At 39.0% G+C, this 16,536-nt stretch overlaps 1 protein-coding gene across 1 annotated transcript; it reads right to left on the bottom strand.

The window, feature by feature from the left end:
- Positions 1 to 7,148: 7,148 nt before the first annotated feature.
- On the bottom strand, positions 7,149 to 14,381 carry LOC122335651 (C2 calcium-dependent domain-containing protein 4C). The gene is made up of 2 exons (XM_043233505.1): positions 14,241 to 14,381; positions 7,149 to 12,395 (listed from the first exon to the last, which is right to left on the bottom strand). The coding sequence occupies exon 2, from the start codon at positions 12,356 to 12,358 to the stop codon at positions 11,093 to 11,095; it is 1,266 nt and encodes a 421-aa protein (XP_043089440.1). The 5' UTR covers positions 12,359 to 12,395; positions 14,241 to 14,381; the 3' UTR covers positions 7,149 to 11,092.
- Positions 14,382 to 16,536: the final 2,155 nt, after the last annotated feature.

The raw sequence follows: 16,536 nt of genomic DNA, 5'->3' as shown, positions 1-16,536 counted from the left end.
AAATCTGAAACTAAATCCTGGGTTACACTTTTTTTTGATAGTCTATTTTTGATAGTACGCATTAAGTTGACATATAACATACATATATGTTGTATGTTTGTGTAAAATAGTGTTAAAATAGAAGTTATTAGGAACACTAGACTCACTCTACAACTCCCACAGAGTTAATAAGTTGAGCTTTACTGTTTTTGAATCCATTAAGCTGATCTTCGGGTCTGGCGATAGCACTTTTAGCATAGCTTAGCATAAATCATTGAATACAATTAGACCAGTAGCATCAAGTTCAAAAGTGACCAAAGAGTTTCGATATTTTTCCTATTTACAACCTGACTCTTCTGTAGTTATATCACATACTAAAATCGGCGCGAAAAAGAAAGGTTGTGATTTTCTCGATCGATATGATTAGGAACTATACTCCCATTCCGGCGTAATAATCAAGAAGGTTTGCTGCCGTAACATTCGCCGCAGCAGGCGCAATGATATCGTGCAGCAAAAATCACAACTTTTCATTAGACTTAATGCACGATATAACTACAAAAGAGTCAAGACTCAAAAGAGTTTTTGCGCGAGGCTACTGGTCTAATTGGATTCAATGATCTATGCTAAGCTATGCTAAAAGAGCTACGGCCAGGTCCGGAGATCTGCTGAATGGATTCAAAAATGGTAAAACTCAACTTATTACCTCCGGGGGAGTTGGAGAATCTGTCTATTTCCAAAAAAAAAAAAGCGGAGTGTTCTTTTAAGCAGACAGTTTACTAATACTCTAATGACTGCTAGCTGACATGCAAAATGAAATACGTTTAGTAGAATGTCTACAGCGAACTATCGAAAAAAAGTGTTACCTAAACCTGAAACGAAAAGACATAAATATTTTATGAACAAGATCCTGATTTGTCTGTATACAGGACAACATTGTTGAGATTTGCTACTCAACCTCATCGAATGAATGATCTCGTTTAGCACAGCTTTTTTTTTCAGTTCAAAGTTCAAACAATATAAAAGGTACCCCAGATGGATATGCCTGGATATGTCATCTATGCTATTTATATCATACGAAGACAGTTTCCATAAATGCCCACGTGCACAAACACAAACACCACACAGAGACACTCATGCGCACGAACCCACTCGCATACGCTCGTGCAGATCTATTTACAGTAATGGAGAAAAAGTGGATTTCATGAGAATGAAGGTTACAGATGTCAAGACCGCTCGACGTAAAGAGCCCCTCCTGGAAATGAACGCCGCTCCAGATCGGTGGTCCTCGACTGGTCTCAGGTCTCACACGCAGCAGGGGAAAACAATGCCGCTCGTGGTATAGGCTGAAATGCAGTTATTAACATAACTGCACATGGTTAAAATGTGATATCAAAGTCCAATCAGATTTGTTATTTGTTATTGTAATAAATTAGACGAATGCAAATAGATGCATTATATATCATATTCAAAAGCTAAGTAAAAAACTGTAAAACGTAATTTAGATTAAATGATATGTCTGCAGTATACCTGCAGTGAGGATAAACACAAGCAGTTTTGTTAAACTTGCCAGCAAAATGAAAAAGTGCACGTTTAAGTTCAGAACTAAAAATAAATTAATAAAATTTAAAATAGAATATAAAATTGAAACATTAATTATTAAAAATATATATAAAAATACATAAAATTACTAAAACTATATTCGAAAATAAAAATTTATCATCTAAAAAATAAAAGCAAAGTATTTGTTACTATTTAATCATTAAGTATTAATTCATTAAAAATAGTTAGAATTTGAATCAACTAGATACATTTCTTTTTTTAAATATCAAATAGGACTAACATAAAATGAAATTTGTTCTGAAATAAAATCAACTATGAAAACTGAAACCGAAATCATAAACCGAAATAATGTCTCAGAGCTGAAGTCGTTTATAATCATATCTTCATTAAAAAAGCTCTAGATGATGAGCTGTGGTACGACTGACCGAACTTGCAGCAAACATTTTACACAATTATGCATAAGTTCACGAATGCAATCAAACTTTGATCCGCTGGTCATAAATAAATGAGCAGAAAATGAACAGAACGCTCAGTTCTGAATACTCCCGCATGAAATTCCTTTTCATTTTGCTCCAAAAATGCATCTGGTTTGACACCAGATTGCAGTAATCTCACCTCTCAGAGTCATTTAATTTGCTTTAATGCCCTTTTGCGTTGACTCTGAAAGCGACTGAGTCCATATTGGCTCAACCAATCAAGAGCAACTGTGGAACTGTTTTCAGTGAGCGGCGCCGGGGAATACCGGTGAAAGATCACAGCGTCTGCTTTATTACCATAACAAGCCTTAGAGGAAACATTTCCTAAACTTCTGTGAGTTACGCCGAACTTTTATGGCTCATGTGATCTGATGAAATATGGCCACTCTCAGAACGTTCACCCTTTGCATCAGGAGACAATGGTTCTTTTGTTGCCATAGCAACATTTTCTACTTGGTGGAGGAGTATTTTTGCGTCTTACCAGTATAAAGTTGGTACTGTGTTTCCAACACGGCCTCGTAACAGAGAAGGAGCAGGCAGAAAAGGTGTTATAAATGCATACAAATGCGTAGTAATATTACTATTATTTTTAGTTATTCTCGTAAATAATGTCTTAATGTATTTGACCAAATTTGGAAAAACAGCAACAAAAAAATCTTGCACTGACGGAGAGACTATGAATTAGAGTATTAGAGACTTGAAGATGAGTAAAGATCCCCGCTAAACAACCGCCCACAATTCCCTAGCAACCATTAATAAATAATTGTGATAATTAAAGATTCTTTAATCATTAAATCAATGATATGTTTACAGATAAAACATGCTACCATCTCAGAAATAAAGGTACAAAAGCTGTCACTGGGGAGGTATCTTTTTATAAGGACCTTTTGGTACCTTGAAGGTACATATTAGTACTTAAAGTGTACTTATTTGAACATAACAGGACAAAAGTGTACCTTTTGAAAAGATACCGCAGCAGCTTTTGGACTTTTATTTCAGAGAGTGTAGGTTCACATGCATCCAGTTATTCTACTTTTAAATGTGAATTGCATGCAAATAGAAATATTTCTATTTTTGTTTTGATGCGATTGCCGGATTACAGATACAGAGCTTTACGACACGAGGAACATTACATAATTTTACACACACGCTTGCTTTTCTAAAGTAAGCGTTACAAAAATCTATAAAATGAATAAATAAGATTAGATTAAGCAGGTATTCAAAAAACCTTGGTTTTGTTACATTACCTGTCAGACATAACAAAAGCTTTTGTATTAACGTGCTTTGCTACCAGCTGAGCCAATTATAACAATGACTTCAACTTGAAATGCTTTGTGAAAAGCCGTGCAGATCTGCCCGCGTAGTTCAAGTAAAAGTATATTTTGGCAGTATGACTGAATGGAATTCAAAAAAGGGTAGATATATCTAAAAAGTCCAGTTCGAGCTAAACTGGAGTAAATTCTGCGGTCAGTTTTTGATGTGCATCTGTCTTGGGTGTCGCTCCAGAAGCTTCCCTGAAAGCGTGTTTTGGTTTGAAACAGATGCACGGAACATACTGCTCACGCAGATCCGACCAACTGGGTTCCAAACCGGACTGCAAATCTTCTGCACAGTTGCCATAGCAACCCTCGGCCAAACCCAGAATCCATAACACAATATGGCTGACTTTCTTCAGTTGGCTGTTGTTCTGCAGAAAAGCCACTTGAAAGACTGACAAACGATTTCTTCCACAATGAGGCACAATCACTCAGTCAGGCATGAAAAGCTGTAATTAGCGTAAATATAAGTTGTGTCTATGAGCACCCGTAAGGCAAAATAACGCTGTTACGTCTCGGAAGCGCATTTTTGAAAAAAGTGCAACTAATTTTCTGTGCATGTAATATTTAATGTAACATGTATTGATTCTTGACTTGTTAAACTTAACAACTGTCTGACCTGATTCGATTAGTCTGAAGCAAGCTAGTTAAACCGATTAAATATACACAAACAAATACGTGAATAATATATGCAATTTTTGTGTGAAAAACAATTTTCAATGGTTTCCTTTGTCCTACTTGTGCACTTCTCTGCAGCACATTTAAAGACATCATACTCACTTTCTCTAGTAGAAAGAACACCAAAATTTAATACAGAAACTCATAATGGGTTTATAAGCCAGGATAAAGGCTTTATCACTTCTCCAAAAAAAAAAAAACTGTCCCGAGTTTTATAACTGTCTAGGTTTGTGTATCTTCAACCCATAACTTAGGATCTGTCAGAGTGCTATGCTACTGAAATCATACTTTCATTTTCTTTGTATCTTGTGCTCCAGTGGCTGAAATTGATTTAACAGACCACTATAAGCAAGTCACTTCAATAAAACAGGCTGCCAGTGAAATAAATGCAAATGCATCTGTTTAAAGCAAACCTGTCCAAAACATTAACCATCTATGGAAACGCAAAATTGTCATAGAAATAAAACCTTTGCAAACTTAATGTTTCATTATATGAACTGCCTTATGTTAGCACAACTCTGTGTGTGTGTGTGTGTGTGTGCAAAGAAGGCATAACTAACTAAAAGAAATTGAAAGATTTTCAAAGGTCGAAGGTCGACAGTTTAAATCATCTTGTGATGGATTTGTTTCTTGCAACCATGCAGATCTCCGTTCACAAGACATTCATCTACCTGGTCTCAAGACACGAAATACGTACTAATAAGTGCATGTCACTGCAGTTTCCAAAAGAAATCAACACTAAAGGGAAGTAAAACTCTGACACCTTTTATTCCTTTTCACACAGATTTGCAGAGTTTTGTTTAATAATGTGTCATTTTCACACTTACCGTGTTATGACTGAACGATATTATTTGTAAACTGGTGCTTTTGAACGTTAGCATCACACATATCCAGCTTCATAGACGGTAGGTTTGTTCTGTACAGAGACGCAGATGAGCTCAAATACTGCGTGACTACCGTTCGACAAAACAGTTCAAATCTGTGTAAAAGGAAGTTGAAATGGCACGGTTGCATCACCAAATGGTTGCATTTTATATCAGTTTTGCATTCAGGGTTGGATTTAGCGTAGGGCATATTTCAAACATGATACAGATATTTCAATTCTGAGCCGCCACAATACATACCTATATCAGTTTAATAAAAATGTGCAAGGGTTCACATATTGAACCTGTGTTTTAGCGCCACTCAGTGGACATTTCTCTTTGAAACTGGGACAAAGAGTGCAATAAAAAAATGGTGTTGCACAAAAAGTGCACTGAGGTTCGTATTTTTATGAGACCAGATTGACATTAATTGATTGACTGGATTGGTGCGGATTTCTTTTGAATATTGCGCTTGATCAGCTGTTTGGACTTTCCGATGGCACCCATTCACAGCAGAGGATCCACCGGTAAACAAGTGATAAAATTTCTCCCGATGACTGTATAGTGCGAAAAGCCAGACAGTAAAGAATCAAGAAACGGTGAAGTGGGAAAGTTTCCTTTACAGGCAACAAAGACCACCTGCAATTTCACAAAAAATAACTTGACCTTGCTAACCAGAGATACTCACTCAAGAAGATAACACAGAGTAATGCGTTGTGCAGCTTGCTGGAGACTCCCAATGCTTTTCTTTCAGCAAAGAATAAAACCATTTGTCTGCATGAATCAGACCTCGGTATTTATTCATTAAACTGTACTGTTTACAGCCATCCCAGTGTTTGGGCTCTAATTCTCAAAAACAATGACATCAATGTGATGCTTGTCATTTCTTTAACTGTGAAATTCTATAGCTTAGTGAAAACTGTTTCGACAACATTTTTTAACATTTCATATCTCTCCCATTGACTCATTTGAACCGACACCGATTGCGCCACAAATGTTTAGTCTAATTGCACGCACAGAAGCGGCAGTATGTTGGTGTCAGGCAGAACAGGGAAACATTAAAAAGATTAATACAAGTACTTTTCACTTCAAATCAGTAATGCAAAGAGTTGTCTCGAGTACCAAGAATAGGACGTGCTCAGAAACTGGCCATGCATGGGAGGCCGCTGAGAAACCAATGGCGAATCTGAGGAAGCTGCGAGCACCTCAGGTGTTTCTCCAGCCACAGGTTTATAGAACGGCAGCAAAGAAAAGCTGCTATCGAAGATGCCATCTGACATCTCGGATGTGGTTTGCCGGAAGGTCTGTTGGAGGCCGAAGCAGCTGTTTTATGTTGTGACGAAACTGCAACTTTTATGGTTTTTGCCATCGGAACGCATATGTCTGCAACCTTCTTTTTTGAACATCAAGAACGCATTTTTGTTATTTTTACCATAAACCGCATCTTCAGATTTTTCAGCAGAACACCTGGAGGAACACAAACAACAAATCTGCCATTTGGACTCAAGCCCAGAACACATAATGTGTCCAATTATGATTTCTCATGCGCAGACAGAACGTACTGATGTTCTAAAGAAGGTTTTTCTTACTTGATTAGACTAGATAAATAGGGGTTCATCTATTGCGTTACAACAATGGCCTCACACGCTTTCTGTGGGTTTTTGCATGCGTAACAACAAATTAGCAGCATTAAAATCGAGAGGCCACCACTATTGGAAAGTTTCCAATACCTTTTACATTAAAGTTTATGAACATTTACTCTATATATTTGTAATTTGTAAAAAGGGTAACACAATTGATTAAAATCAATACAGTTCATTTTAATGCAGTACACTGGGCCCCTTATGTTTACAGACATTTCTTAGAGAGCAGAATATTACTTAAAAATCCATAAAAATGTGTTCAAAATTGGAACAGCGGGAATTTTTGATGTAGTTTCATACAGAATGCCATAGTGATTTTCTCTGATGGTAACCTTTTTAATAGTAAATGTATATAAATCTAAGTAAAAATGTCATTTGCACTCTCTGTTGAGACAATTAAGTTTAGCTACAATAGCCAAATTAATAGAAATCACCTTATAGATTCGATGTTTTATGAAGCTAGAAGCATTTGTATGCCGCTACAGTTTTAGATGGTGTTAATATTGTGCGTTGCAGTGTCTATGCAAACATAAAAATAAATGATTGTACGTGAAAAGCTCCAAATACACTTGTTCACATTCCCAAAACATTCTGGACTGGATGCAAAAGTGAGGTTTAAAGGACAGAGAGCGATCATTGTACACCACCTTCACAACTTTTATTGAGCAACGTAAGAAAGTAGACAAAGCAACAGCATGAATAGAGCAAGTTATGAAAAGAAAATCAGTCTGGAAAATCAGAGAGATACAGATACAGAGAATAAACCACTGGAAAGGAGCTAAAACAAACAAACAAACACAAACGCATCAAGTCAAATCCACATCCGTCTTCAGAATAACAACAAGCTGAAACACTACACTATTAAAAGGATGTGGATTTTCGGGGGTTTGAAAGGTGAGGGGTGTTTATGTACACATGCATAGGAACGCTGCGGCTGGTGATGGGCTCAGGGAAGGAACGGGAATCAAGTACAGTGGATAGGCACTTCATCTCTCCATGACTTATCCGAAACACAAGTGCGAGACACTTTAATCTCACGTACAGGAAGATGGTTACGGAAACGGATGTGATTTAACACCCCCCATATTGAATCCCTACTGGAATCTAATTCTCATCTTCTATTTTGAATTCTCTGCCAATCAAAAGAGCTCGATATCCGCGAGGAATAAGACTTTCAGTTTTTTTTTTTTTTTTTTTTTTTTACGTGGCTCGGAGGGGAAATCTAATACACCTGCAATCTGGTCATCTTTAAAGAGCGCTGAAAATAGAAATGAAATTAATTTAACAAATGAACAATTGTGCCCTGGTAGCATACAGTGAAAGAAAAAAAAAACTCACACGAAGCACATATGGAGTGATTCATATCCGGAGAGTAATTGCAGACCGTTTGCTCAGAGTGCTTTTTTTTTTTTCGCTTTAATGTATAATAAATGTTTTCGGCTTGGCGAAAGTGACATGGAAGTGCTTTCAATGAACGGTGAAAGAAGCCCAGGCGCAAATGAATGAATGAGGAAAAAATGGAAAACGGAAATGCGTTTAAAAGGGACGAAATCATTTAAAGGGAAAGACTGTTTAGCACTAAAACAGATCATTTAAACGTACAGAATGCGACATGCTATATCATGAAGCGAAATCGAAAAGAGCAACTGAAGTCTATATGAAATTAAAACTACCACTTAATGCGCTTTCCTGGTCTTAAGGTCTTTTTGAGTTAATTTTTTTCATTGTCCAGCCATTTTGTAAATGGGAATTTTCCATCTCATGAATGCGTCTCAAATAACAACATTTTATAGATAAAAATGGGCTTTGGCATGTGTATGCTACGTGATGGGTAAGATTGGGGCTGTTGGGTAGACGCGTATCATATTTATCGTATGCACGCCAGCAAATCATACGCATGCGAAAACTGCGTATTATTTGCACGCCAAACGAGTTTTTATTTGGCGTACTATCTAGACGCATTTTCATCATGAGGTTTTGTCACGTTGAGCAACAGAAAAAAAGCTTGTTTTGAAAGCGAGGCGTATTTCGCGTGGCTGCACCATTGACGATAGATGTTTAAACTACTGTGCTACTGTGATCGCAGTTGTATTGTGCACGATTCGTCTGCATGTTAAACAAAATAAAAGAAAAAAGAAACTTGTGAAACTATTTTCGGTGGGGGCAACAAACAACTCCTGCAGCACAAGTAAATCACTCACTTCCATTAGAGAAACAAAGCATGAAAAACTAGTTGCAATTGCATTTGGTGTCGCATGTGGTACATAAATTACACACTTCACCCTTAAGGATATGTAAGTGATTTACGCACAGATGTGTCACCTTGAACTGAAGCCAAAACCGCGAGACAATCTGTCTCACTTCTTACAGCGGTGCAATTTGTGTAAATCCACTCAGGAACCTGATTGAAGAGCTCTCAGGTATATTACCGGACACTCTTTAGGTCAAACAAAGAACTTGCCATTAATGACGCATTACAATGTCTTACACAAGGGTCTTTTTAAAGTCCAAAATAATCTGAGTAGGCTTTAAATGATAAAAGTGGAACCATAGGGCGAGGTGAAAATTCATTTTCGGGGTTTTAAAAATATAATACCTAAAACCTTTCAAAACAGACTTTTCATTTCAGCCTATTATTATTTCACACCTTTTTCTCAAAATGCCAGTGGAGAAAAATACATGTACAAAATCTGTAGAAAATGGGCCGTGGCTGTTAAAAATGAGTATTCAAAATAGTGATAGCGTTGCGGATCCAATACAGGGGATGATGTAAAGAAAAGATGTGAGCTCACACCTAACATCTTCACCATCTGACTATAACAATAGAAACAAGAACAACGGAAATGAAAACATGAGGGCTTGAACATTTTGCCATGCAACTGCTCCCATCGGAAAACATCTACACACACATCTACTATAAACATGCCAAAACTGTGCACATATTTAATAGAAGAATAATCATCTGAACACGTTTTGAACATAAACGCTGAATGAAAGAACTCCATGTTTCCTGCGGGATGTCCCACATCTTATTGAACAATTTAATACTTTACTAAACGATACCCACAATGCACTATAAATGGTTGCAAATCGACAACGTACTCTATTAAAGTGCACATATATATATACGAAAATGCAATAAGTTCCCTAACCTGAGATTGAAGCTAAAATCGCACTAGTGGGCACCGTTAATGTCCTTTATGAACGTAAACACACACGTTGTTGTTCTGAAGAAACTTCTTTGCAAGCATTGTGTATGTTAGCATAGCCTCGGTATAACAGTTTAACCTGTGAAACGTTTGGTTACTAGTATATACCTTACAAAACAGTATCACGGTAAAGCAATACTTTCATATAAACAGTATCATGGCAGTTGTATATTTAGGTTACATGTTCAAAAACATGGGCCACTTGAAAATATAATTGTATAGACTGCCATTTAAATATGGTACTTTATGGTATCAGAATGGTCCAAAAGCAAAGCATTTCCACAGTACATGCCCAAAAACAATGACATTACCATGGTAAAGCAATGGTATCAGATCAGGTATCGTAAGACTACAATACTTTGACATCTATTATGGTACTGCATGACTAAAACATTCATATAAATCACCATGGTAAATGTCAAAACTATGGTGCATGCACAAGAACCCATGCCAATTGAAGTTACTGCAAAAAATGGCATAGCATTTTCACAAGCATGTCCAAAAAACACGGTAATACCACGGCCATTTCTGGCGCTTTTGTTTACTGTGGTATTTTCCGCTCTTTCTCTAAACTGTGTAGTATTTAATCGGCATTATAGGGAGTAGGGAGTGATTTCAGATGCAGCTACACACGAGCAGATTTAAAAGAGTCTTCTATTTACAGAAATCACATTGTCTTGACATTCACGATGATGCCATATGCTCTGTCCAATCACGAATCACGCCCTCTCTAAAGTTATGTGTCACTCAAAGTGAGCAGCTTGTCACTCAATAAGGCTGAAGGGTGTTTTTAACTGCACAGATTCAGCGTTTGAAAAAAAAAAAAGAAAAAGTCCAGTTTTACAGTGAGATTGAGAGAAATGTCACAGTCTTGAATCCGAGTGGAACTGAAGAGGCATAAGGCGAAACACTGTTATTACAGCGTTACGGGGGGACAAATACATTTGTCATTCTTGTTCTTTTAAGGCTCAAACGGCTGAAGAAGCATGCATTTGCCTCTGGCCTTAAGTGACTTCAAAGCATCAGTTTACTAATGTGCTATTGTTGTGGAGATACGTCATGTGTGTGAGATCTGTTTTGATCTGCGTCTCCAACGGTGAGACCCAGGGGGGGTCTGGAACCAAGAACACATTGGTCTCAACACAAACACGAACCCTGGAAACTCATACAATTGTAGCATGCCTGTACACTCATGGGCCGTATTTACAGAATATCTCAGACACACAGTACTGTACATCCATACACTGACTGCTGGTAAACAAGTTGGGAAGCTGCAAACAGTTCTGTAACCAAATGGACCAATTCACTTTTATATTTCCTTTTCTGGTTCAGTTAGATGAAGACCGCATCGATGTGACTAGAGGAACGCTAGATCCCAGAAAGCAACTCCTTCAAGGGTACCTCTCTCTCTCCCAGTAAGGTATCTCTCTTCAGACTGGTGCCCTTGTTGACTACCTTCATTTTGATGGCGAGGTTTTTCACCTGCGCAACTGGAAGTGAGTCAAAGTAGAAGTCCTCGTTGAAGACAGGGTTGCGGCTGTTCTTGATAATGGTGCTCCGCTGTTTCTGGAGCTTTCCCGGGTTCAGGTACAGAGCCACGCAACAGTTGATGCTCTTCGCATCGCACTGCTTGTCGTAGAGGTCCTCGGCCGCCAGCACGCGAACGTGAAGCCTGGAGGCGTCGATGTCGTAGTCTGTGCAGATGCGCAGAGTTCCTCCCTTGTGGAGATTGACGGAGTGCTGCGTGAAGCGATCCATGTTGCCTCCGTATTTCCGTCCTCGGAAGGCCGGAGAAGGAGGGCAACGCAGGCGCCTCTGAATGTTCGGGCTGGTCTCCACAGAGCTGCACTCGTCCGTGGAGAGAGAGCTGTGCCTGGCGAAGGAACGCTTGGCCCGGGACACTTTGGCTTGGGTTTCGTGGGTGAACATCTTGAGGAGGGATGCGGAGCGGGACAACAGAGGGGAGTTGAACGGGGAGGACTCGGCCGAGGAGCAAGTGTCGCTCTCCCCTCCGCTGAAGTACCGGTAGGGGTTGGAATGGGACATATTACAGTCGCTGGGGTTTAAGTGGTTACCCTGCGATTTGCGTTGGGTGTTGGGCGAGGTGAGCGGACTTGTGGGGTCGCTATGGAAGAGGGACTCTTTACGTCTCGTGTGAGGACTTTCCATGAGCGTAGCGAAACCATAGGAGGTTTGCGCTTTGGGTACGTAGGGCAAGGACATGGCCGTCTGGGACTGGGGGTCGGCATTAGTGTTGAGGTCTCCCACGTCCCCGACCACTAAATCATCTGCGCTCTCTATCTGGATGATGTGCCGGTTTGCAGCTTTGAGCAAGTTCTTGGTGTCTCCAGCCAGCTTGTTAATGAGGCGCGGGCTGCGCGGACTACCCTGCGGCGTCTTGCAGCATATGGTCTGCTCGGACGTGGAAGAATGGAGGCCGTTTTTTGGCTTCATCTCCGGCGTCTCCTCCTCTGGGGGGCAGCACACCAGTTTGGGAGGAATGAAGAAGTCGGGAATCTTGTCAGGGGTGAGGACATTGCAGTAGGTGGGGGCTTTGCTCTGTTTGTCAGCCGAGTCTCCCTGCCGGAGAACGTTTCCCTCCACTGAACCGCGGATCTTTTCCAGCAGCCACATCTCTCGTCGGGGTCTGGGAGAGACGTGCAATCGCACCCTGTGGGCACAGAGACCGAGACAAAATATCATCAACCCACACCGACACCTGCGATTGATGAATGCAAAACGAACTGAATTCCATCCAACTCCTCGCTGCTTTGGGTACACTGTCACCCAGTGGATTCTTAGGAGATTCTGAGACTAAGTTAACACGTTGCTAACACTAAAAAGCAATTGTTAAAGACAGCTGACACCTGTCTCTTTATACGCTATCAATTGTGCACCGTCACCTCGAGGAGATGCTGCTCAACATGCACTCAGCATCATGCGTTCATTACGCATTCAATCTGCAAAGCTTATTTACATAAGAAATATATGCAGAACGTACACAGATCCTTCAGAAAGACCATGAAAACAATGTGTGCATTTTATTAACTGTAAGTGCAGGTACACTTAAAAAAATTAAAATGACTTTATCTTAATCAGGTAGTTGACATATAAAAATCGTATTGCCTCTTATGGTGTGAAAATGTTGAAAAATAACTTAGCATACAAATAACGTGAGAAAAATTTAGCTTTATTTGAGTTACAATTAGCACAAGAGAGGTTTCTCTTTAGATATTTTTGCTGTCACACCATAGGATACATCAACTACCCATTTCTCCCTGTTCTTTACATGTTAGTGAATTAAGTACGACCTAAATATTTCTATATTGAGTTATATTGTTATATTTCCAGCATCACAATTTCATACCACCCGTGAGAATTTTTCAACAGTATTTTTCAAGCAGGGGTCTGTGGACACCAGGGGGTCCATGAAGGTACTGGTTTGCGAGGAGGATATATTAACACATATAAGTTAACGATTTAATGACATTTCTACACCGTCTTCGTGCCTTAGTCAGTTATTTATTCCCAATCTGACACATCACAATTATTTTCACCGGTATAATCGAAAACAATCAGTTGAATTAGTCATATGCGATATTTTAACTCATTATTCATTTTAAAGATTGTATTTTTTATAACTTATCTGAGACACTTAACATTACCAAATGAATTCAAAAGCAAGTAATTTTTGTTCACCATTTTAATCAAAGTCCTAAAGCGGTATAATATTTGTGGTTTAAATTGGTCCCGGTCCCTAGGAAATTTCTCCATGCACTTAATGCATGCACCCTTTGTCTCCACCGAAAGAGTCCTCTGCGCAACAGCTGCTCTTCAGGTCAGTGTATAACGTGTGGAGAACGGATCACAATGCGTTCTGAAATACGGACTGCACGGCATTTGCTGTGACTGCAGAAGATCAACAGTGACACAGAGCTGCAAAGGGGGACTTTATTTGTACAAAAACTAAAGATATGCATAATATCAGGCTTATTCTAAGAAATCCCTGCGCTGTCTGACCTATTATACCTGAGAAACTTTGCATGCAAATACGAAATAATTGATGATCTCTTACAAAAAAAATCACATAAACACATTTTCTGATAAAATACCACAGTAGCTACATTAATACTTTCATAAATGAATATGGGATCTCCTACAAGCAGTGTGGGACCAAAGTAACACTATAGTACTTTTTTTACAAAAAAGCGTACTTTGGTGCATCTGGTATATTTATAAGAAATGAAAATATTAAACAAATGGCATTTTATGTTATAAACGCAACGAACATAAGTATATTACTTATAATAAAACACATAAACACCTGTAACACTGTAAAACCGTAAAATTTCCACAGCACATTTCTGACGAGCAATAGTTTGATACTCAGATATTTATTTTTATGTTTTGCATACACGCGCAAGTAAACGCACTAGAATATAACGAATGCGAGCATGCGTTTAAACTTTTACAACGTTCTTGAATTAAAAACCTGTTGAGTCTCAGCTGAACTTACGTGAAGTGGTTTGTGGTCGGGTTTTAAAGTGAGTGTCCTCGCTTCAATCCATGTGTCGTCGCTCGTCTCACCTCTCGCTCCAGGACAGAACCGTGTGTCGGCGCCGCGCGTCTACTCGAGGCTTTAATAGCGCGCCGGAGCGGAGCGCGTTACCGCGCGCGCGCTCCCGCCGGCTGATCTGCTCGCGCACGGTGACGCGCGCCGCTCCGGAATTACTCGCAGTTCGTATCAGAGAGTTTTAACGGAACAGAAGTACTGCCTAATATTAAAGGAGTGCAAATAAACACTGTTATGAAGAGAACAGGCCGCTAAATATATATCGCACGTTACGCATGCTCTTTAAAAAATAAAATATGCATGGAACAAATATTTGTTCGGAATGGAACGCTTCACTGCGCTGTATATTCACTTAATGGAGTAAATGAGTATGCATTGAAAAGGTTAAAGGGATATGTTCACATAAAAAAAGAACGTGTTTCTTCATGTGAACAGATTTGGAGAAATTTAGTAACAGCAGTGAATGGGTGCCATCAGAATGATAAAAACATCCCAATAATCCACATCTTTATTTGATTTGGTTTCTGCCACTTGCTTCATTCTTCATTCAAACTGCCACATTTAATCAAAATCAGTTTTATCACAACATATAACCGCTGCAGTTAATAGTCTTCAATACCTGTTCGATTGATGTGTAATATGTAACTACATGCGTTATTATTACCGTACATTTCTGCCAGTCACCACTAATAACCTACTCCTAAATATAATGTAGAAACTTTCCGTAAAGCTGCCTAGAGATGATTTGTATCGTGAAGAACATCCATCATTAAGACGGTTTTAACTGCTTCCAGCTAAAACACGAGTCTTCTTTGCTTAATATTGTTTTTTCAAGTGAAGTCGCCTTGAGTTAAGACAGAAATATGCACAGATCAGACGCCATATACAAGACAAGACTGTTCAAAATAGCAAGCATAGGCATTACATGAGAAAGTGTTTCGCTTTCAAGAAAATATTGATGCGTGGATAACTACGAGCAGGCTGCAACAGACACTTTTTAAACGCCTTATCAGTTCACTGTCGGCCACTGAGAGAGAAACGCTCTGAATGAAATAGTGCTTTAAGATGATGTATAATTGTGTTTGATTTGCTGTTCTCTGATCTGCCTGTCTGTTTCCCTGGAAACTTGGAGAGAGGACTACGGAAACGCACACCCATATTGTTCGTGCAAAAGCAGAAAACTTTTCCAAAAGTCGCCTAATTGGAGAAAAGCGTTTAAAAGTCACAGCTGACGTACAATCTTTTCTCAGAATTTAAACATAGATGTTGGGCTTCAGGTCTGTGCACTCGAAACATGGCTAGCTCACACGTCAAAAAAGAAAAAAAAAACCTTTATGATATATTTAAAATATTCATGCATTATTTTTTATTTTTTCACAATGTTCACATGGAGATACATAGCTTCCACAGAAACATGAAACGTGTATCCTACGCAACCACTTGACTGAATGCACACATTTTGGGTACGGTTTTCCTCTTGGGTACCTCCACAACGGAACAAAAATATGCCTAGATAGGAATAATTGATCTAAAATGAAAATTTGCTGAATTCAGGATGTTACAAACAGATCTGTAGAAATGTAGCATTCCATCACTTGCTCAACAATGGATGCTCTTTAGTGAATGGGTGCCGTCAGAATGGCAACAGCTGATAAAAACATGACAATACTCCACGCCACTCCAGTCCATCAATTAAGAAGCTGCATGTCTGTAATAAATAAATTCATCAACATAAAATTTTAAACTGACATGTTATTGCTTCCTACAGTCATATTGTCTGAATCAGAAGAGAAATGCAGACAGATAAAGCACTATTTACACGCTAAATCAGTCTCTAAACAAAGATGTGGGTGGATATCAGTGTGCGCGAACAATAGGAGATGGATTTTTAACTGGAAGAAGCAAGGATTGCGGATTCGTATTTTGGCCAAAATCGACTATTTAAAGTTAAAACACCTTAATGATAAATTTTCTAACAAACACAACGCCTTTTGCTTCACACGACATTAAAGGATGGATTGGATCGGTGTGGATTGCTAGTGGATTATCTATTTCTGACGGCACCCATTCGCTGAAGAGGATCTATTGGTTGAGCACCGCTACATTTCTTCAAATGTGTTCCCATAAAGAAACGATGTACTCCAAACCTAATTATTAACTCGATCTCGGATGGCATGACAATAAATTTTTATTTTTGGGGGCGAACCATTCCTTTGCATCAAAACCAGCACAACGCAAC

Source organism: Puntigrus tetrazona, unplaced genomic scaffold, assembly GCF_018831695.1.
Source record: "Puntigrus tetrazona isolate hp1 unplaced genomic scaffold, ASM1883169v1 S000000846, whole genome shotgun sequence".
Classification (NCBI taxonomy): domain Eukaryota; kingdom Metazoa; phylum Chordata; class Actinopteri; order Cypriniformes; family Cyprinidae; genus Puntigrus; species Puntigrus tetrazona.
The sequence above is the reverse complement of the archived record's forward strand: the minus strand, read 5'-3'. Positions and strand labels throughout refer to the sequence as shown.